The 24,000-nt window shown below is 36.3% G+C and overlaps 1 protein-coding gene across 1 annotated transcript in view; it reads right to left on the reverse strand.

Moving 5' to 3' along the window:
- Nucleotides 1-12,552: 12,552 nt before the first annotated feature.
- LOC129256695 (histone deacetylase 6-like) overlaps nucleotides 12,553-24,000 on the reverse strand; it is a 117,048-nt gene continuing 105,600 nt past the window's right edge. Inside the window, exons 31-33 of the mRNA XM_054894860.2 lie at nucleotides 18,255-18,466; nucleotides 15,878-15,984; nucleotides 12,553-14,979 (exon numbers count right to left, since the gene is read on the reverse strand). Of these exons, the coding sequence (XP_054750835.2) occupies nucleotides 14,818-14,979; nucleotides 15,878-15,984; nucleotides 18,255-18,466 (481 nt within the window). The 3' untranslated portion in view covers nucleotides 12,553-14,817. The remainder of the gene's footprint in view (nucleotides 14,980-15,877; nucleotides 15,985-18,254; nucleotides 18,467-24,000) is intronic.

Consider the following 24,000-nt stretch of genomic DNA (forward strand, 5'->3'; position numbering starts at 1 on the left):
TTGCAGTGTGATATGTTATGTCCATAGAAGTTGGCTCTGTCGTTGTATGGATTTGGAATGCATGAATGTGCCTGGCCAAACTCCAGTATGACGGGCAGTTAGCGTGACGTTTATGGGACATGAACATTCTATCTCAGTGAGAGTAGTAATAATTGAGTGAACATAATTGTTGAAAAGATACAAATATGCTAATTATTATACTGTTCATGAGTATATGCATATGTGATATGGTTTGTTAAAGTTACTTAAGTAAGACAAAGTTACTAACATTAACGATACACAGAGACGAAGACAACAACAGACAAAATTACAAATCTAAGTCAACCTCCTCCACTTGACTTAAAGGGAAATATTTCCGAGAATTGGAAAAGATTCAAACAAAAATTCACTCTATACAATGTTGCCTCAGGAATGTCAGAAAAAGATGACAAGTCACAAACATCAATGCTTCTACACGTAATTGGTGATGCTGCCTTGGAATTGTATAATACATTTGTATTTGCCGAGGATGAGAGCATGAAGCTTGAGAAAGTGTTGGAAAAATTTGAGGAATATTGCATGCCAAAACGTAATCTAACGTATGAGAGACATAGATTTTTCACAAGATCACAATTAGAGCATGAGAGTGTTGATCAGTATGCAACTGAATTGCGAAGTCGTGCACAGTCATGTGACTTTTCTTCGTTGAAAGAGAGTCTTATACGGGACGGAATATCTGTGGTATCTTAGATGATGGTCTAAGAGAGCATTTGTGACTCGTCATACCGAAATGAGAGACAACTCGGAATTTTTCAAATCCAAGTTTTGTAGTGATTATTGTTCTCCGTTTCTTTACCTTTAATTTGATATATCACTCGACCCTTAAGAGTAAATAATAGTGGAGATATTAGCCTTAGAATGCAAGAAGAATTGGGCTTTTGAAAATAAAAATCAAGAGAAAAACGCCTTCGAAGTTTGACTTCCGTTTTGAATCCGCTCAATGAAAAAATATATATTTTGCCACCGCCAAACTAACCGAAATGTCCTAGCAACCGCTTGCCAAAGAAGGCGAAACGATTGACCAATGAGGAGGCTGCATTTGGAACAATAGTGAACTTGCAGGTCACGCGCGACTGCAAGACGAAACAAAGTTAATGTTCTGGTTCGATATGTCAATCCACTGATCTTCTATACAGATCAGTGTAATAGCTCCATAGTTATACTGGGGTTTTATAATTATATTCGTGAAAGAAATAATTGTCATGATCTCCCTTTTTAATGAAATCAAAGGTAGGGAGAAAAGGTCGGACCTAAAACCAGTGAGGAGGGAGTATACCAATGATTTTCATTGTATCATCGTCTTGTTTAATAATAATAACAATTTCATATACCACAAATTGCCTCTATGCGGTTGTTTGAATGTCGATCCCGTTTACTCTAACATGTTATCTATCAAGCGAGTCATTATGACCTAAACTTTAACCGCATGTTCTAATAAAAAGAACTATCCGTTGTAAAATGGTAAGATAAGCCTTCAAAATATTTCAATTTGAACCTTATCTTTATACGAAAGGCTTGTGTGATCATGTTTTATGAATGCTTATGTTAGATTGAGGCAGTGAGAACAAAAAACGTGAATAATTTGCTCAATATCGCATATTGTCGATCTTTTTTTTTTTGGGGGGGGAGGGTATAATTATTTACAGCATTGGAATGATTCAAAATTAGTATGAAAAAAAAGAAGATATATAAATGAAAAAAAAGTTATAGTGATTCTAAAACTGATTCCGGAAAAAACCCTGGCATAAACGTCTTAACTCTACAACAAAAAGAGCGAGGAGGTGCCCTGAGTAAAATCCCGCCACAATTATTTCCAAAGGATAGATTAGGGGAGTTAAGATTATTTTTTAACTAACAAGTGCACACCTAGTTACCAAGAATGCATACAACATTCCACTTATTTGAATGCAGGATAAACCCCGGGCTTCCTATGTATAGTCAGGCACCTTGGACCACTCGGCCACGACACCTCCACGAATGCTGATTTTCGGATCGATATCAAGCACAAACAATATTTTGGTTGTGCCGTGGCCGAGTGGTCTAAGGCGCCTGGCTATACATAAAAAGTCGCGGCACCTATGCCTGTGAGCAAGGCATTTTATGTGCAATGCTATTTTATCCTGCTTTCAAATAAATGGAAATTCTATAGGCATTATTGGTAGCTTGGTGTGCACTTGTTTTAAAAAAATATATATATTCTAACGCAGTAATACAGATAAAGAATCAGAAGATTGTTGCAAATGCCTTGTGCAACAATGATATCTTTGTAAGATTGAATGATTAAAGAAAGAACAATAAAAGCTGTTCGATATTTTTTCGCATGTGTTCACTCTCAAACATATAAAGAGGATTTTAAAAAATAAGACGAAGAATGGAGGAAAAATACGGTGGGCGTGGGCAGGAAAGAGGAAGAAGAAAGAACGGCTGTGAAAAAAAAATAGAAGATCGAATGGGGAGAAGAACAAATAATACAGAACAACAAAAGAAATAAGAGGAAAAAGGATGCGGAATAAGACGGTGGGGTGAGCAAGAGAGAGGAATAAGAAGGAAAAAAGGGGGAAGAAATGAGGTTAAAAAATATTGAGAGCAGATCGACGGGGGAGAAGAAAAAGAAATGGAGGGGGGAGAGGAATAAGATGGTGGGAATGGGCAGGGGAGAGGAAGAAGGAAAACATAAATATATAAAGAGGAACGAAAGAAAAAAAGAGGAATAAGACGGTGGGTGAGGGAGGGAGAAAACAAAGAAGGAAAAAAGAAAGAAAACCGGCAAAAAGAGAGAAGATCGAAGGGTGAGAAGAACGAAAAACAGAATTATGTAAATAGAAACGAAAACAAGAAGAAAAGGGGAAAAATTGAAAAAAAAGTGGAGGGTGAAAAAAAGGCAAGAGAGAAGAAGGAAAGGAGGGGGAAAAATCGGCAGAGAAAAAAAAGATCGAAAGGGAAGAAAGAAAAACAGATTAAGAGGGACGAAAGAATTAAAGAAGAGAAAGGGGATGAGATAGAATAGGGGAGGGGGGTAAGAGAGAGGAGACCGAATGACCTGAATAAGAAGAGCGAACGAAAAGGGGGAGAGAGGAAGAAAGGAAGAAATAAAACACAAGAAAGACGAAAGTAGGTAAGAGAATAAGAGAGAGGGAAAGAGAGAATAGATCTGGACACAGTCGAATGGAACAACATGACAATGACTTTTATGAAATGTTTATTTCAATATGTGTATTTTAAATGACTAATATTTTCAATCAATGTCTTTATCCAAAAAAAAAATGCACTAAACCTTCTGCATGGTCGTTTCAGCCATTTTTCATTGGTCGACGTTAGCTGTCTCAGACTTTCTGTTTGTACAGTTATTTCTTTCGCTTTCTCTATCGTTCATTCAAACATGATAAAAATTGAGGGCAACAATGTCTTGATTATAAATAATTGGAAATAATGAAGCCCACCAAGCTTTCTACATAAAATTTTGTTTCTTTTGTTAAAGATACTGCAGATCAATTAACTCACATTCACGATCAAACAATACTTTTAAGGATTGTAAACCCTTTCTTTTGAAAATGTTCTCTCTTGAAAACATCCCGATCACTTGCAAATGATGGAGAGAATCTTCAACATGTCCATGTTATGTTTAATGAAATTAATCCTCGCAAACAAACCGTGTTCTGAATACTTTGTGTCTCTGCATGACTTTTATTTCGCGATTATAGCCAGGCTAATACTCTAAATCCGGTATCAATCTATCGCTAATACCCCCGCCTGGTACTATTATCACCAAAAAATAACCCTTTAGAAGTTGTATCCCATTTGTTAACTATTGTCAAGAAGCCCCCCTTTTGAATTTCAGAATACGTATTGAAATCGATGCTTTTGATCTTTCTTTTGAAGCTGAATCATTGAACCGATCGATCGATCGAGCAAGCGGCCGCCGCCAGCTGTACACGAGTTTAAATGAATAGCCAATCAACAATGGCATACGTTGCTAGGGGCGGAGCTTAGTATGAAGCGAAATTCGATCAAGTCGAATGTGCCAAGTATCAGAAATTTTCGAATTGACCGGAAAAAACACTCGCAGAAAAACTGCTTTTTTATATTCCCGTCATCAATTTCACTCATCTTTTTCACAGAGTAATTATGAAACATGGAAGAATCATAAAATGAAAAAAAAAAAAATCTTCACAATTTTGACTTTTTTATTTGTGTGTCGAATTCCAAGGAATTTTGATTTGCGACTTGTCTCTCATTTCGGTATGATCGATCACATTTGTTGAGGCTAGATGATCTCACATTGGATAAAACATTGCAAGTGTGTCTGGTGGCTGAACAAACTCGAACGCAGGCCCAAGCGTTGAGTTCCACCGGTGAAAATGCCTCAATTCCGGTTGATTCTCTCAGCAAGAATATTTCTTCTGGTAAAAAGTCAAACCAAACAAGACAAACAAAACCTCAAGATCGTACTAACAATAAAACATGTACAAGATGTGGTAATAGACATACCAAAGAAAAATGTCCTGCACAAGGTAAAACATGTAAAAAGTGCGGTAAGCAAAATCATTTTGCTAAGTGTTGTCGTACCCCGGTAGCAAAAGTCAATGAATTGCAACGCTTAAAGGTAGATTCAGACGGTTCCATGATTTGTTCAGTTGATTCACAGGAACATGAATCAAAGGAAAAGTGGAAAGTCAATTTGAGAGTCAATAATGAGCCAGTTGAGTTCAAGATAGATACTGGAGCTCAGGCTAATATTCTCCCTGAAACAATCTATCACAAATTGAAACCGAAACCAAAACTACAAAAAGCCAAAGTGAAATTAACAGGTTACTATGAGACAAACATTCCAGTAAAAGGTCGTTGTTATGTCCAAATGGAGTACAAAGGAGTTAAACACAGTGTTCAATGTTTAATCATTCCTGGAAATCGTTAACCATTGCTAGGTCTCAGGACAAGTGAAGAATTGTATCTAGTAAAACGCGTCTATCATGTTGATAAACAGAGATAAAAACAGGCAAAACTGTAGTGCAAGATTATGACAATGTATTTGTAGGATTAGGATGTCTTCCAGGCAAACACCACATCACATTGAAAGACAATGCACAACCAGTTCAACATGCATGTCGCAAAGTTCCATTTCCACTTCAAAAGAAACTAAAAGAGCTATATAAGATGGAAAACATGGATGTAATCAAACAGGTTGATGAACTGACATATTGGGTGTCTTCTCTTGTTGTAGTCAAGAAAAAGAATGGTCAACTCAGAGTCTGTCTAGATCCGCGTGATCTAAATCGAGCAATCAAAAGAGAACACTATAAATTGCCTTCTAGAGCTGAAATAACCTCTGTTTGCTGGAGCCAAGTATTTCAGTAAATTAGATGCATCAAGTAGTTTTGGGCAAATCCAACTTGATGAAGATAGTTCCAAGCTTTGTACATTTATCACTCCATACGGAAGATATAGATTCTTGAGACTACCTTTTGGTATCTGTAGTGCTCCTGAAGTTTTTCACAAGATAATACATAACTTGTTCGTAGATGTACCTGGTGTCAATACCGTGATGGATGACATAGTGGTATGGGGAAGCACGCAAGAAGAACATGACGATCGTCTGAGTAAAGTTCTAGACATCGCACAAAAATCAAACCTGAAACTCAATCGAGAGTTCAATGTGAACCAGATGACTTTCATTGGTGACTTGATCAGCAAAGATGGAGTCAGACCAGACCCTAAAAAAAGTGGCTGCCATCAGAAACATGGCAAGACCAACCTGTAAACAGGACATACAAAGGTTCATGGGGATGATAAACTACCAAGCAAAATTCATTCCAAACCTATCAACAAGGTCAGCACCTCTACGCATATTGCTTGACAAGAAAGTAGAGTGGATGTGGGAAAATGAACAAGAAAAAGCGTGGTGCGAGCTGAAAGAAGCTCCGAGTCAACCAGTGCTTCATTTCTATGATTGCACAAAAACCACAAAGATATCAGCTGATGCTTCAAAAAATGGACTAGGAGCAATTCTACAGCAACATGAGCAAAATGGGCATCCAGTAGCTTACGCATCAAGAGCTATGACTGATGCAGAAACACGTTACGCTCAGATAGAAAAAGAACTCTTAGCTATCACGTACGGATATGAAAAATTTCATCAATATATCTATGGTCAAAAGATAGAAGTTGAAACAGATCACAAGCCACTTATTCCATTGTTTGTTAAGTCATTGGCAGATTGTCCTCTACGCATTCAAAGATTACTAATCAGAGTACAGAGATATGAGCTCAAAGTGTCATATACACCTGGAAAGTACATGTTCACTGCTGATACACTGTCACGAGCAGTAGATTCAAAAGCAGAATTGAATGTTGAAACTGAAGAAGATATCAGAGTCTATGTAGGTATGATAGTACAAGCAATGCCAGTAACATCAAACAAAAGACAAGAAATTGTTGAAGAGACAAAAAAAGATGTAGAGCTTCACAGTCAGTCGGCAAGCCCTGAAAAAGTAGCTTCTTTTATCCAAGTGATATTCATGACAAGAGGGTTTTTGCATAGTTAATGAGCTTGGTGCGAACCAAAACACCTCTTTTTATTCGGCCATTGCTGCTCTAAATATTGACCAAATGTCATGTTTTTGGTATCTTTGTAAAGAAGAAGAATCATTCTTGTAGGTCATGTGTTTGGATGTTTAAAAGGATGTTGTAATATAAGGAAAACTTTTGATCTAATACATGAAACAAAATAATTTTTTCATGCAACAAAAGTTGTTGTTTTCACACTTAATTTCTGTTTGAGCACAAATGATTTTTAGATCATGATAAAGCTTTAATATGATATAATTTTTATAAGAAGATGTATTTTAGATGGGTCAGCAGCCAGCTTTTCATAGGCCAAGTACATTTAACAGCTCAAAAACAAGAATACTGCGCTCTGATTGGTCATAGAGACTACACACCCACGCAAATTCCAATGTTCCCATCACTGGGCCTCTGCAAGGTCACACTCACCATGTGGTAATCTCTTCAAATTACCCGCGCCTGTTGTGTTGAAAACATTATTTAGCCAATCAGAACTCTGGATTTTATGTTACTCAGAAATTTTAGAAATCTCGTCTTGCATCTTGATGGAAAAAGCTAGCTGCTGACCCATCTAAAAGATGCCACATATCAAGAGTGACATTGTAAGAAAGTATAGAGTTTGAGCTTTCTGATGATATAAATAATGTTGGTGCCTAAAACACAAAATGTTGCACAATTTGCAAGTGAAAACAAAGGAAGAAAATTATGTTTGATGCATCTTTTCAGGTAAAAATTTCACTTATTTATCAAAATATTTCGTTCAAAAGAAATGACCAATATAAAAGAGTAACATTTACTCTTGCCCATGGTACAAAAGTAATCAATATTACTCAAGTAGAAAGTGGTTAAATTCTTTGAGAAAGAAAGTCTCACAATTCACGAGATTTTGCAGGGACATGAATTCAGCCACGAGAGGACTTGGATAAATCTTGCTCATTTGCTCATTAACACAGGGGCTTGCCGACTGACTGTTCAAGAGTTGCTAGCCACCATCAGAAATGGTTGGCCAGAAAGTAAGCAACGATGTCCAGCAAGAATAAAACAGTACTGGAACATTAGAAGTGAACTCTCTGAAGCAGATGGAATCATCTTCAAAGGTTCTAAAATAGTGGTTCCAAATTCCATGAGACGATACATACTAAACCAAGTACACGAAGGTCACTTAGGCATTGAGAAATGTAAGAAACGTGCTAGGGAAGTAAATTATTGGCCCAGAATCAATGCAGACATAACTGAAATGGTCCAAAATTGTACTTCATGCCTAATGTACAAACCAAAACAACAGGCTGAAAGCCCAAATCCTCATGCCGTGCCCAATCGTCCTTGGGAAAAAGTTGCCGTAGATCTATTCACTTTGAACAAAAGAGAATATATGGTCGTCGTCGACTACTACTCACAATACATTGAAGTATGTACTATGACTTCAACTACAAGCAAGGCTGTGATTAATCACATGAAAGCAATATTTGCTCGTCATGGTACACCATGTGAACTGATGTCGGATAATGGTCCTCAATTTGCAAGCCAAGAATTCAAAAGCTTTGCAAAGGAATGGGATTTTCACAATACCACATCGAGTCCATACTATCCACAATCAAATGGCCTCGCAGAAAATGCTGTGAAGATTGTCAAAAATCTCATACTGAAGTCACTGCACAGTGGACAAGATATCCACAGAGCTTTACAAGTCTATCGAAGTTCACCAATAGCATGCAGAAAATCTCCCGCAGAACTTCTGTACAATCGTCAGATTAGGTCAAACCTTCCCATGCTTGATACATTGCTCAATAACCAACAGATTGATACTAAATCTGTGAAGGGAAGAAAGGATGAGCAGAAGGTGAAGCAAAAAGAGCGATTCGATAAACATGCTCGAGACTTGCCAAAGCTAAAACCTGGAGATCATGTGATACTCCAAGACATGAAAACTAATACCTGGTCACAACGAGGTATCATAAAGTCTGTCAATAATCATAACAGATTGAAACAGCTACAGGCGAGATACGTCGCAGAAACAGACGTCACCTCAGGCCAGATCCGAGACACCAAGCCGAGTCTATTCCACTACCAACACAGGATGACTTCGAGCTAGATGACAGCACAGAAGCGGAACCAGCATCTGATGTTCGCAGTTCGCACATCTTCGTCATCATCCCGTACAACCAGAAGCGGACAAGTCGTTAAACCGCCAGATCGTTTAAACTTGTAAAATAGAGGAAAGCGAACTAAACAGAAAAACTTTCGCGTTTCGTTTTGTAAATAGCCATACGAGTTCAAAGATAACTTTAAAACTGTAAATGGTTTGAACTCTAATACAACCCCATGATAACTGCATGATTGCATGTGCATGATATAAATTTGCATGTTAAAGTTAATCAGCAATACAGGATTGAATTTATCGCTATCACAAAACTCAACTCAACAGATGTCTCTACCTGGTCAACGAATTGTCGTATCATGAACAGCAAAAACGAAATATATATGAACTGTAATGTTATATGTTGAAATATTTGACAGCGACAGTACTCCAGCTTGAAGGGGCAGAATAATACCTTAGTACTGTTGTAAGTGTACAGGTAGTCCACCCTGTCACTCTGTAGTTTAAGAAGTATTATATATGTGTATATAAACCTCTTTAAAGAAAGGTAGGTGTGGTGATGTCTGATAAAGGTCTGCAAGCGTAGACTACTATGTTATTACACGTGACCACTTGTACTGAGAAAGCTATGGCTGCTACTAAGATGACAGAGTAGTGATGCAGCTCACCTAATAAATGTCTGTTGTAAATACGTTACAAAGAACTGCCTACTGGACTTTGATTTGTATTCAACATAAGTTCCAATCAGTGGGGGTGTTTGTTGAATTGGCATCATAACATAGAAATACCCCCAACATGGTCAAAGTTCATTGACCCTAAATGACCTTTGACCATGTTGGGGGTATTTGTGGAATTGTCATCATAACTGAAATTTTGTGGATCTAGTTCATGAAACTTAGACATGTGAGTAATTAAGTCTCCCTGAACATCCAGTGCGAGTTTCAGGTCACATGACTAAGGTCAAAGGTCATTGAGGGTAAAAAAACTTTGAAAATGTTAGGGGTATTTGCGGAATTTTCATAACTTTAGAAAAGTTTATGGATTTAGTTCATGAAACTTGGACATAAGAGAACCATGTATCCCTGAATATCCTGTGTGCGTTTTAGGTCACATGACCAAGACCAAAGGTCATCTAAGGTCAATGAACTTTGGCCGTGTTGGGGGTGTTTGTTGAATTGGCATCATAACTTAGAAAGTTTATGGATCTTGTTCATGAAACATACATGTAGACATAAGGGTAATCAAGTATGAATGATTGTTTTGCACACATCTGATGGATCTACACATGTAGTTCATGAAACAAAGATATAAGGGTTATCGAGTGTGTTTTGCACACCTCTTAGGTCACATGATTATTGTCAAAGGTCACGTTGAATCAATGGACATAGTATTTTATTATCATATGAGTGTTTTCTTTTTGAATAATTATTCAATAGCTGTTTTCAAAGTCAGCACTATATTTAATCGCGTAATGCAGGCGAGACTGCCAGAGGCGTTCCACTTAAAATCATTTTTAAAATTATAAATTGTAATCCATGATTACCCACTGCAATTTGATATATATATACATGTACTTGCAAAAATAGCTATTTGCATCATATCAATATTAAGTATACAGTATATAGGGGTGAATCAGGTTGTCAAATAGAGTTTTTCATAAAATACCAACAGTAAACAAAGTGAATCATCAAGCTATATGATTGTTTGTATACTTGTGCGGGCAGTAGATAGGTTGCCATCAGCTTATCATACCTTTTAGGGTTTTTGTCTCGCCTGCATAGCAGAGCGAGACTATAGGCGCCGCTTTTCCGACGGCGACGGCGGCGGCGGCGTCAACATCAAATCTTAACCTAGGGTTAAGTTTTTGAAATGACATCATAACTTAGAAAGTATATGGACCTAGTTCATGAAACTTGGACATAAGGTTAATCAAGTATTACTGAACATCCTGCCTGAGTTTCAAGTCACATGACCAAGGTCAAAGGTCATTTAGGGTCAATGAACTTAGACCATGTTGGGAGAATTTTTTTCAAAATCTTAACCGAAGGTTAAGTTTTTGAAATGACATCATAACTTAGAAAGTATATGGACCTAGTTCATGAAACTTGGGCATAAGCTTAATCAAGTATTAGTGAACATCCTGCTCGAGTTTCAGGTCACATGACCAAGGTCAAAGGTCATTTAGGGTCAATGAACTTTGGTCAAGTTGGGGGTATTTGTTGAATTACTATCATAACTTTGAAAATTTATGGATCTAGTTCATGAAACTTGGACATTAGTTCAATCAAGTATCACTGAACATCCTGTACGAGCTTCAGGTCACATGACCATGGTCAAAGGTCATTAAAGGTCAATAAACTTCGGCCATGTTGGGGGTATTTGTTGAATTACCATCCTAACTATGAAAGTTTATGGATCTAGTTCATAAAACTTGGGATACAAGAGTAATCAAGTATCACTGAACATCCCCTGTGAGTTTCAGGTCACAAAACCAAGGTCAAAGGTCAGTTAAGGTCAATAAACTTAGGCCATGTTGGGGTAATTGTTGAATTGCCATCAAAGTTTATGGATAGAGTGAATGAAACGTGGACATGGGTGTAGTTGACAAGTCTTAAGTCACCGTACAAATGTCATTTATGGTCAATGAATGTGGTATTATGTCATTATATGAATGGTGTTTTTGTGAATGATTATTTTATAGTAGTTTTCAAAGTTAGCACTGCTGCTATATTAAATTGCGTAATGCAGGCGAGACTGCCAGAGGCGTTCCACTTGTTTAGTCTGAGCCTTACTTTGATCATCAAAAAAATATATATTTGAAATGGAAAACTGTTGGACTTTAAATGGATTTCACTTACTAATATCCCTTATCAATCCAAGCTTTCTGACAAACACACTTATGACATAAAATGAAATAAAACATGTGAGCTTTATTTAAACTTTAAAAGGTAAAGGTTGGTTTTCCCCATCAAGAATCGTTTTAATTCGGGAAAAAAAACAAGATATGAATGATCATTAATAAATTTCCTGTTACAGGTAACAAAGTTAAACATTCAGAAAATCAAGACAATAAAAATGAGATGGATTCATGTAGTGCAACCACTATGAGTGGATTGCTGAATATACTAATTAGTCTTACAGTTGTTTATTGTCTCCAGTGTATGTAGAACTTCTTACTGTAATATTCGACTACCTCAGATGACTAAGCTTCTTTGGTAAACCAGTAGTAGTGATACCATTTGGTTTGGTATGAACTTCATATTGGTATGTATACCGCCGCTAAAATGTCAATACCTTTATACCAAAAGTTGAAAATATCATACCGGTATTTTTCTTCTGTATTGTCGTCTATGGGTATTTTTACAGTAAAATTAAGCTAAAACAAGAAGTTGTTTGGCTCTCTCAATGTATTTAAAGAAATAGAAAAACGATAATCTAACCTCGAAATGAATACATCATCCCTAAACTGATGTTTGAGCTCCGCTAGCCGCTGCATAAGGCCTCAGCCTCTACGCTACGTACATGGTGGGGTGTATGTCGGCTACATGCACTTGTGTACACAGTTACAGTGCACAAACGAAGCTGATCGAGACGGGGAGCATTTCATGAAGAGTTTTTCAGTGGTTTCAAACAACAGATTTGCTTTCCGCCAATTATATGCAAAGGTTTTCCATAGCTTATAACATCCCTCTGTAAACAAACAAAATCACTGACACATCTCTTTTTGAAACACTCCCGAGCCTGCCTTTTGACCACATGGTGTATATGGGCTTCAACAAAGTATCAACCTCGGGGCATTGACAGACAAACCACAGGGATTAACACTTTTTTTTCTTTATGCAATTTTTTTTTCTCGGACAAATAGGCAACTTACTGCTCTTAACTTGTTTCAATGGGATTTTAATTGAGTTTTTTTTTATTATTATTATTTCTTTTTTTGGGGGGGGGGTGTGACTATAATAATCTTATACCTACGACTGTATGTAGGCCTATGATGGCAAGTTTACTTTTATACTATACTATATGCTATAAAGTTTGTCTGACCCCCCCCATAAAAAAAATAAGAAAAAAAAGAAAGAAAAATGTTAACAGGAAAAAACGTTACGCCGTCCGTCTTGCTTTATTTTGAAAATGATCTGTGAACTGATCGCGAATGGAAGAAAATTGCTGGGAATATTTATGTGATTTGTGATGGGTGCTGTATCCTTTTTGCACATGTGCGGTCATGAATAAAATGAAAATTTAAATAAACTATTGGATTGATTATAATTTAGATTTATGATGGAATGGTGGCATGATGATAACGATGATGATTAACTCAATTTTGGCATGTGTGAAAGATAGAAGAATTTACATTATTAAAATGAGAGAAAGAGTATTGATGACCAGGACTTGGGGGCGAAAGAAGAGAGAAATAGAAAAAAAAAGGGGGGGGGGGAGATCAAGACTCGGACAAGAAGAGGATGTTGAAGGTAAGTCCACCCCAGAAAATGTTGATTTTAATGAATAGAGAATAATCAAACTAGCATAACGCTGAAAATTTCATCAAAATCGGATGTAAAATTTTAAAAAATTATTATGATTTTAAAGTTATGCTTATTTTTCACAAAACAGTGATATGAACAACTCGGTGGCATGAAAATGAGATAGTCGATAATGTCCCTCACTCACTATTTCTTTTGTTTTTTATTGTTTGAATTATACAATATTTCATTTTTTACAGATTTGACTATCGGGACCAACTTGACAGAACCATATAGTATTAAACAATGATGATTCCACATGTTCAGGGAGAAATTAATTGTTTCACTTGACAATGAGGATAAAATTAGAATACAAAAGAAATAGTGATAGGATGACGTCATCAGTCTCCTCATTTGCATACCGACCAGGATGTGCTTATAACTATGTTGTGACATTTGGCGAAACTTTAAAATGTCATAACTTTCTTATTTTACATCCGATTTTGATGAAATTTTCGGTGATATGCTAGTTCGATTTTTCTCTTTATATTCAAATCAAATTTTGTTGGGGTGGACGTGTCCTTTGATTGTTTGTGGTAAGAGTGGGGGAGAGCGAGAGAGAGGGGGTGGTGAAGGGGAGAGGTTGGGCCAATTGGAAAGAGAAGGTGGGGAATTAAGGGGCTGTGGAGATCAAGAAAGAGTGAAAGAGGCGGGGAATAAGAAGTCAAGGGGGAGAGGGTTTTACACAAGGGAGAAAACAAGGCCTGTATGGACTTTTAAACAAATCAAGATTATTTCCATTTGAAAATCTAAGGTTAGTAATGATTGGCAAAGCTCAAGTCTTGACTTCGTCATAATTTTTTAATATATGTCTATAAGAGCGGAACATGATGAGCATTCTTTAGCTGACCGCAAGCACCCACCCACTCTTTATCCGAGGCCATAGCAGGGCTAAACATTGGACACTGTTTGCACAATGAATTGGGAATTAACATTATATTTGTCGGTATACCGGTATTGAAGTAATTAGTAATTCCTTTAATGAAAATATCAATTCTGAAAAAGCTTATTGATGACTATAAGCAGTGAAATGATTGCTCTGGGGGAGATGTCCCATATCTGAATCCACTTGGTATGCTAGCAGATGGCATAAATAATTTTCAGCTCATCTTACACCGTTATATGTAAACCCACTTGGTCTATCAATAATATGGTCTACTTGCTGGTTGGTCAATCCATTACTTGGTCTTATGCCCAGATGGCCTCATTTCCACTTTGTCAAATGAATATTTAATTCATGAACAGTATCTAAACATACAGACCATGTGCTGTTTTACCAAGGGGACACTAGACAAAATGATGAAGGGCTAAATGGCAATTAGGCCAAATGGCGAGTAGACAGTTGAAATGGTTGTAGATGAATGAGGATTAGACCATGGGGGATGAGACCAAATGGAAAGTAGACAAAGTTAGTGGAAACCAATTAGCACTTTACCAACAATATGGATTGAACATGCCTTGCAATAGAATTTCAATAAGGAACTGTGCATGGAGGTACTTCTTACAGCAATCAATGTCTATAGTAAAAAAAAAAGTCTTGATATATGCTTGTAAACAGTGCAGTGATTGCTTAATAAAGTGACTGGGGATTGAGTGTTATAACCTTACCTGATAGCAGTGTAAACACACCCAATTCTCTTTGGTATCACCACAATCCGTGCAAGGTAATGATACATCTAGTCCATAAAAAGGTAGAGGTCTTACATCAGATTCTAAATGAGGGCACCATGGCTGAGGAATCACTGCATGCATCTCTACCTGAAATCATCAAATAAAACAAAATCAATCACTCATAGCACACTATTAAGATATTATTTATATTTTACATGTTGAGTTCTGCAATCGCTGACTTATTTCAATTTATGTGATTCATGAGAATTGCCGATACCTCATATTCTTTTTCTGGTGTGAAAGTGGGCTTATAGTCAGTATTTAGCTACTTTGACCTTCAATTATGCATTACAATGTTATAGGAATTGTACAGGCAAAAATTTCTGAAGCACTGGTACACACAGCGTGTTAAGGAGGCTATTCAAATCTGATTAGAGATAATGGCATGGCATCTGGGAGGAATCACTTTCCCTCCTGTTGCACACTACCTATTAAGGCCACTTCCAATTTAAACTTGCATTTCCATTTGAGTATTGCCATAATGCAGCAGTGAGTGCAATCACAAAGGACTCCTTGGCATCTGCATTTCATTTGCTAGAAGCACTGCCTGCTGCTGCCAGGGATTCCCCAATGTCTGCATCCCAACCAGTAATTGCATGGACAAATAGTAGTAAATCGGTACCAGCGCCTGCAAAACACAGCTTTGCTATAAAAGGTGCCTGCAGCGGCAATCAGTCCACATTACCTGATGAAGGATAGCAGTACGCAGCCGTAACATTGCAACTCTTGTTTGTGACAACTACTCATCTTTACCTACTCAATACGATGATCATCATCTTCTGTACTAAAAATAGGCTAATTTTTCTTTTAGCCTATACTTTTACGATGTAGATGATAACAATCAAAATTATAAAGAGGAAATATGATTGATTTAATAACACCAGAAGACTTTTACAGATTATTAAAATTGATGAATATACTCGATTTGGGAGATGTTTATATCCGTAGAAAGTTCATGGCTTGACAACTGGGGATGTTCTCTTACTTCAGGACCAAATGATCGTTGAATGCTACTAATGATGTTATCTTCTGCTTCTGGAGTTGTAGCTTGATCTGATACACCACATGCTCCTAGTGCTTCATCTTCAGGAACTATCAGTTTCGGGATATATATGCAAATAAAGATGAAATTATAATTATAATGAGACTGTATATGTTATGAACGTGTCATTTCCATCAAAAAATTGTACATTTATATCACTGCCCTGCATTGATTAATGAGGCACAACCTGTGCTTATCAAAATCTGTTTGGTATGTTTTGTATCTTCATGCAATTTGTAAATCAATTTCCTTTCACTGGTGTACAGACCCCTAAAAGTTTTACAATCAAGGAAAAAAGGAGAAAATGACCTGTTGACCCCATCATCTCCATGGGCACATATGTGGTACCGTAAGTAACGGTGTATTAACCGCACCTTTTTCTCGGCGGGACAGAATCAAAAGTCGGGGGTGCGGTTTATACACGGTGACAGGTCTGAGCCAAGCCAATCTCGGCCCGATACCACTACTAGTTTACAACTTGCGTCGGGTGGCCGAGCGTAACCGCTTGGGCCAATGCCGTTTAGAGGGGCATGAGCGGCGGGTTTAAAAGAAAAGCAACTATGACTACCGGTATCTACCGTAAATGTCCCTCAAAGTTAGATTACGGTAACAAACGCACCTACCTTCATGAAACTGACATTTTGAATGGTGTGACTTTGTCTTTGTTGTCATTTATTAGTCAACGCGGCAAAGTTCAGACGCCGATTGACAATCGACTGAACAGCGCGGTGCGGCTAGCCGAATAAGACACGCATATATGTAATGCTTATCGCAACGTCAACGTAAGCTGGCGCTTTACCTTTCCGTGGCTGTTATAATGTTTGACAAATTATTGGTATTATTTGACAATTTTGTGCCATGAGGAGGGAGGTAAACGGAAGAAAGTTTCTTTCATTTGCCTTTCCTTCATTTCTCTCTATCATCCATCAACTTAAAATCAATCTTCGATCCCGTCTTCATTCCTTCCGACTATTCCCGCCCAGAGCTCCCATTGAAAATACGGTATACCGGTACTAGCATTTTTTTCCTATTTGCTGTCTGTAAGATACCGCCACACACGTACTGAGAACTACCGGTAGTGGTTCAAAGCAGACAAGAAAAACACCTGAACAAAATCGCAAATTTCTTGTATCTTGATCCTTCCCACATTCCCGTGTCTGAAATTCATGTCAAGACATTGAATGCTAGACAGAATTCTGAAAGCAAAAGTGGGGCTGTGATGCAGGAAATATGGTATGAACGATCTTCTCGAATGGGTGAGCCCCCATGTTGATGCTGGTATCGGTACTTGCAATGAACACCAGTACCATATGTGTGTGTGAGGTGAGTGTGTAGTTGGCCAATAATGTCGGCAATTTGCAGATAAGTGACAAAGCGCTGATTTCCCATCATTTTTTTACCAGTAATACTTTGATATTTTTTTTTTATACATTTTTGGTTCTTGACTCTTTCTTAAATACGCATATTAGAGATAGAAAGTCAGTTTGATTACTTTTTTTTTTTGGATGATTTTTTTTTTTTTCTTTTTTTTTTCATCCGAAAATGGGGGGTGCGGTTAATACACCGTTACTTACGGTATTACTAGTATGAACATAATTAATATTTTAAAAAAATGAGAGAAAGTTGAACAATCACTTAAACATTTTTGTAACAGACCAACAGGATAAGTGATTACAAAGTTTCTGCTGAACTTTGTTCAGGTGAGGGGCAAGACTAAATGTAGTCCCATACATTTATAATTTTTGTATAGTTTGTATTCTCCTGTAAGGGGGTGCGTTAGGCAGATTTTTTGAGGCTGTTTATGACCTGCCTTTGTATTCATGAGCTTTCATATGAGTTTTCATTCAAAATTTTGATCTACATTTGCAATAAAGCCAATTTTAAATCTTGGAAAATGTCCACTGTTGCTTGGAATTGGTCTTATACTATTTTATAAATATCAAGTTACACTCTATCCAAAATAAGATTTTTTTATCAAAAAGGTCAAATTTTTTGAACGCCTGCATCTTCTTAAAACTTTTGCTCCATCTGCCATACCTGGCCCCCTCATATCATTGTTTCCTTTATTGCAAATGATCTCAATTAAATGATATCAAATCAAATGTTTTGTCTTCAAACTAATGTGATTAAAGTGAATGGATATTTCATTTTCATTACTTCCATGACAGTAAAGACAGCAGCAATATTCTCGATATATCATCTCAATTACTATAAAATGTCTTCTGTGCAGTTCTGTTGCAGATGAAATTCATTTGAGAAGATAACTTGATAATAACATTCTAAAAATAAAAATTATAACATTCTTGTGAAAACTCTTTACCATCATCATGTATAACTTCATCCTTGGCACCTCTTCCTCCTCCTGGAGATTCCTCTCTTGACTGCTGAAGATTCATCCCTGATATTCCTTCTAAGATATCTTTTATTCCATCTTCTTCATTGATCATCTTCTCTCCATCATCCAATCTTGAAGATGAAACCTCATCAACTCTCTCTGGTTCCAACGAGGTCACTTCAACCCTTGGTGCAGCACTATACACAAAAAATACAACAACACTGATAAGGAAAGCTGGTGATGGAATATTATTCTTTGAAAAGTATATTGGCTATTGCATCATCTATATTTTTAAGATTGACTCATTGTTTGAATTACTGTTTGCCTATTTTTGCATATAATTTGGTCTTTGTATTTCATTTATTTGAAAAAATTTTTTGGAGGGGAGTGGGGTTCCAAAGCATATCATTGCAATATTGTTTAAATAAATACATGTAATCATAAAATGATCAGTCTATGCATTGTGTAATGTACAAACATCTAGAAGCATATCTTATGAGTCTTAAAGGAAACCAACATACATGTACAAGGAGAAAACCTATCCTATCAGAAAGAATACAATGAGAGGAGCAATCTAAAACCTGTTTGATCAAAATCGGTTAAAGAATAAGGGAGTTATGGAAGTTTAAAAACTCTTGTTGTACTTTCTACGGGATCCTCAAATTGGCAAACGTACTTCAAAATAGCTGATTTTGTGGACAACTCTCCATTTGTTTTGTACACAAATTTTCAGATTTTCCTCATCTTTCAAATTGCATCTTGCCTCCTTCTGAGCACAACAATATATCATAGGAAAATATAATTCACACCACATATGTCAAGGTCAGGAGGAGATAATGTGAAATATGTAAAATAAAGGGGAAGATCTGAAAATTTTTGTACAAAACAAATGGAGAGTTGTTCACATAATAAGCAATTTTGAAGCATTGTTTGCCAATTTGAGGACCCCCATAGAAAGTCCAACAAGACTTTTTAAACATCAATTACTTGCTTATTTCATAACCAATTTTGATGAAACTTGTTTTCAATTGTTCCTCTCATTTTACTCTTTCCAATAAAATTGATTCTCTTTTTGGGATTTGGTTTCCTTTAAAAACAACATTCAGACATGAAAATTTGGCTCCTTTCTAGTCTTGTAATTAACTGTAGAGGGGGTACGCTTATCACTTATCTTTGCCCACAATTTGTCCATTTACATGTACTTTTTAGTTTTATATTATCTATATATATATATCACATATTGTTTTCCATCACTAATGCCGCATGCTACACCCCTTTACATTACAAGCACTTTATTAATGTTTAGTTATTAATTTTAAATCAGCCATTGCAATTGGGACAGGAGGAGGCTTTATGCCACAGTAGTTCAGTTAACTTTTTCTGTCCCTGGCATTCCAATGATTGAAATTTCTTATTTGGTATTGTTTATACTGAAAAGTATTTTCGTATTATTTGCCAAATAAATAATAATCATAGTAATAACAATTTTTCTTGACTGATCTTTAGAACAAAAAAAAAATCTCTCAAATTGTTGAACATTACAGAGGATCTGCAATAAGATAATCTGACCCCTAATGGATCAGGTCTAGCAAAGATGTTCATTATTAAGACATTCTATTTCCAATGCCCCAAGCTAGTTCGAAAGATAATTCCATCTGAGTGTAATTGTGGTATCAATTCTCCCCTTGCATGTTATATGTTCATAATGTGATTATAGCCAACCTTCCAAACTTTGTTCAAGGCTAATTTGAAATATTTCTACAGTATGCTTATCATTTTTTATTGATTATACTCCAGAAATAATGAATACTGAGAAACCTTAAGGATGTAGTGTATACTGATTACAAGCTAATAAATAAAATTCAAGAAAAGGAAAAGCTGGAGACAACAATGATAAATAAGTGGAACGCCTCTGGCAGTCTTGCCTGCATTACGCGATTTGATATAGTAGCAGTGCTGACTTTGAAGACAGCTAAATTGAATAATTATTCACAAAACTAAACAGAATACTAGAATTTTAATTCGTCATGAGGACGAATTAGGTGATCTGTCTCTGATTTCATGATCACGAAGACAATCAGCATGTTTATTGACATCAATACGATGATCATATTGAAAACTAAACTTCTATTACAAAAAGAACATGATGAATACTCTTGAAAAGAGAGAAATGAGAAACTTTGGAAAATAGATGTAAATGATACACATGGTACATGTACATGTTATATTAAAAGGATTTTTAAAACTATTTTATTGTGCAATGTTTTAACTTATATACCTTGTAATGGTCATGAAGGACCATTTGTGAAATGTTGAAAAGAAAGAAAAAAAAATTAAAAAATCTCATGTTCACCCTGGGTTCCAACCCTCGACCTTAAGATTGCAAGTCTGATGCCTTATCAACTGAGCTACACTATTTCCCATAGACTTTTACACATAAGCACTATTTCCCATGGACTTTACACATAGCAAATTGAGAGGATCTCAAATCCAATTTTGCAAGTGAAATACGGGCATGATCTCGGCATCTGATTGGAAAATGGAGACCACATTGCGATAGCTTACAATCTCAGCTACAACATACTCTGAGCTCAGAGAAAACCGACAAACAGAAATGGAGATATGGCTCGCGAAATAGAAGAATGTAAAATCCAGTTTGGAGAAAAAGTCATTTCCCATAGAGATTGCACACAAAATGAGCGAAAATGACATGCCTCTATAACTTGCCATTTTTCAGGATGATCCATTCCTTTAAAAGAAAATATAGCCATCAAATTAAAAAGAGTATGTCCTCAGCTACAATATAAGAAACTGAGCGAAAATTGACCAATATTTATGGAGTTAGAGTCAAATTTGCATAATTGTGATGACGTCATAAGTAGCAAAGTGGAAATTTTGAGTTCCGACGCCATTTTGATGACGTCATGATAAAATTTCGGGTCAAATGTGACATGAAATCATATCTCCCGTCCATACTCTATTTGAATATGAAAAAAAAATTGGGGGTCAACGGACTACCTGAAGAGCTATAATGAGTTTTGTATAGGCATGTTTTTGCACATATATTGTCTCTGGTTAGTGCGCGTGCGCGTGCGTGCTGTAAACTTTGATGGATGCTAATTCCGTTATTACTTGTCGTAGAAGGTTGATCAAGGTATCAAATTACTCAGAATTATATTATCAATGCATTGATATGAAAAAAAAGCCGATCCTATGTTGTATAGTGCTGTTACGCGCGAAAAGGCGCGCGTAACCGTGCGCATGCGCAAATTTTCGATATGCTTAAAATGACCTGATTCATACTTTACTTTGGTCAAAAAGTGATTTTGAGCATTTTAAAATTTTGACGCGCGCGTACGCGCCCATCGTGACCTTTACATGACCTTTAATGACATGGACATTTGACCCTTGACCTAAAGTTAATGTGATGTAAATATTGTTCATTTTTTATAATTGATAATGAAGATATGATTGAAACTGTGATTTTACAAAATGGCGTCTAGATGACGTCATGATGACCTTTTGACCTTGAACTTGCTTTATACACATCACATGATAAGTCTTTATATTTGATGATATTCTGAAGATAATTGATGGTGTAGATTTGGAGATTCTGTGCTAACAAAAAAAGGGCGGAAAATAAAAATAAATAAAAAATAATAAATAAATAAAAAAGAAAATTCGTACGAAATTAAGAGTTGATCTGTCGATTGACAGATCACCTAACTAGAACTTTAATTCGTCATGAGGACAAATTAGGTGATCTGTCTCTGATTTTCATGATCACGAATACAATCAGCATGTTTATTAACATCAATACCATGATCATATTGAAAACTGAACTTTTATTACGAAAAGAACATGTTGAATACTCTTGAAAAGAGGGAAATGAGAAGTTTTGTGAAATAGATATAGGTGATACACATGGTACATGTACATGTTACATTGAAAGGGTTTATAAACTATTTTATTGTGCAATATATACCTTGTAATGGTCATAAAGGACCATTTGTGAAATGTTGAAAAGAAACAAAAAAGAAAAGAAAAATTCTCATGTTCACCCCTGGGCTTGAACCCTGGACCCTAAGGACGCAAGTCTGATGCCTTATCAACTGAGCTACACTGTTTCCCATAGACTAATACACATAAGCACTATTTCCCATAGACTTAACACATAAGCAAATTGAGAGGATCTCAAATCCAATTTTGCAAGAGAAATACGGGCATGATCCCGGCATCTGATCAGAAAATTGAGACCATTTTGCGATAGCTTACAATCTCAGCTACAACATACTCCAAGCTCAGAGAAAACCAACAAACAGAAATGGAGATATGGCTCGCGAAATAGAGGAATGTAAAATCCAGTTTTGAGAAAAAGTCATTTCCCATAGAGATTGCACACAAAATGAGCGAAAATGACATGCCTCTATAACTTGTCATTTTTCAGGATGATTCGTTCCTTGAAATGTAAATATAGCCATCAAATTAGAAGGAGTATGTCTTCAGCTACAACATATAAAAAACTGGGCGAAAATTGACCAATATTTATGGAGTTAGAGTCAAATATGCATAATTATGATGACGTCATAGGTAGCAAAATGGGAATTTTGAGTTCCGACGCCATTATGATGACGTCATGATAAAATTAAGGGTCAAATGTGACATGAAATCATATCTCCCATCTATACACTATTGGAATATGAAAAAAAAATCGGGGGTCAATGGTTTACCTGAAGAGCTATAATGAGTTTTGTATAGGCATGTTTTTGCACATATATTGTCTATGGTTAGTGCGCGCGCGCGTGCGTGCTGTAAACTTTGATGGAGGCTAATTCCGTTATTACTTGTCGTAGAAGGTTGATCAAGGTATCAAATTATTCAGAATTATATTATCAATGCATTGATATTAAAAAATAATGATGATCCTATGTTGTATAGTGCCGTTACGCGCGAAAACGCGCGCGCGCGCAATTTTTTGAAATGCTTAAAATGACCTGATTCGTACTTTACTTTGGTCAAAAAGTGATTTTGAGCATTTTAAAATTTTGACGCACGCGTACGCTCACGTCGTGACCTTCACATGACCTTTGATGACATGGACAGTTGACCCTTGACCTGAAGTTAATGTGATGTAAATATTGTTAATTTTTGATAATTGATAATGAAGATATGATTGAAACTGTGATTTTACAAAATGGCGTCTAGATGACGTCATGATGACCTTTTGACCTTAAACTTGCTTTATACACATCACATAAGTCCCCATATCTGATGATATTTTGAAGATAATTGATGGTGTAGATTTGGAGATTCTGTGCTAACAAGAAAAGGGCGGAAAATACAAATAAATAAGAAATAATAAATAAATAAAAAAGAAAATTCGTACGAAATCAAGAGTTGATCTGTCGATTGACAGATCACCTAATAAAAAAGAAAATTCGTACGAAATTAATAGTTGATCTGTCGATTGACAGATCACCTAATAATAACTAAATAAATAAATAAAAAAGAAAATTCGTACGAAATAAATAGTTGATCTGTCGATTGACAGATCACCTAATAATAAAATACTATGCCCATTGACCCAAAATGACCTATGACCATGATCATATGACCTAAGACGTGGCAAAACAATCATTCATACTTCATTACCCTTATGTCTACATGTATGTTTCATGAACAAGATCCATAAACTTTCTAAGTTATGATGCCATTTCAACAAATACCCCCA

The sequence above is a fragment of the Lytechinus pictus genome, chromosome 3 (genome assembly GCF_037042905.1).
Source record: "Lytechinus pictus isolate F3 Inbred chromosome 3, Lp3.0, whole genome shotgun sequence".
NCBI classification, from domain to species: domain Eukaryota; kingdom Metazoa; phylum Echinodermata; class Echinoidea; order Temnopleuroida; family Toxopneustidae; genus Lytechinus; species Lytechinus pictus.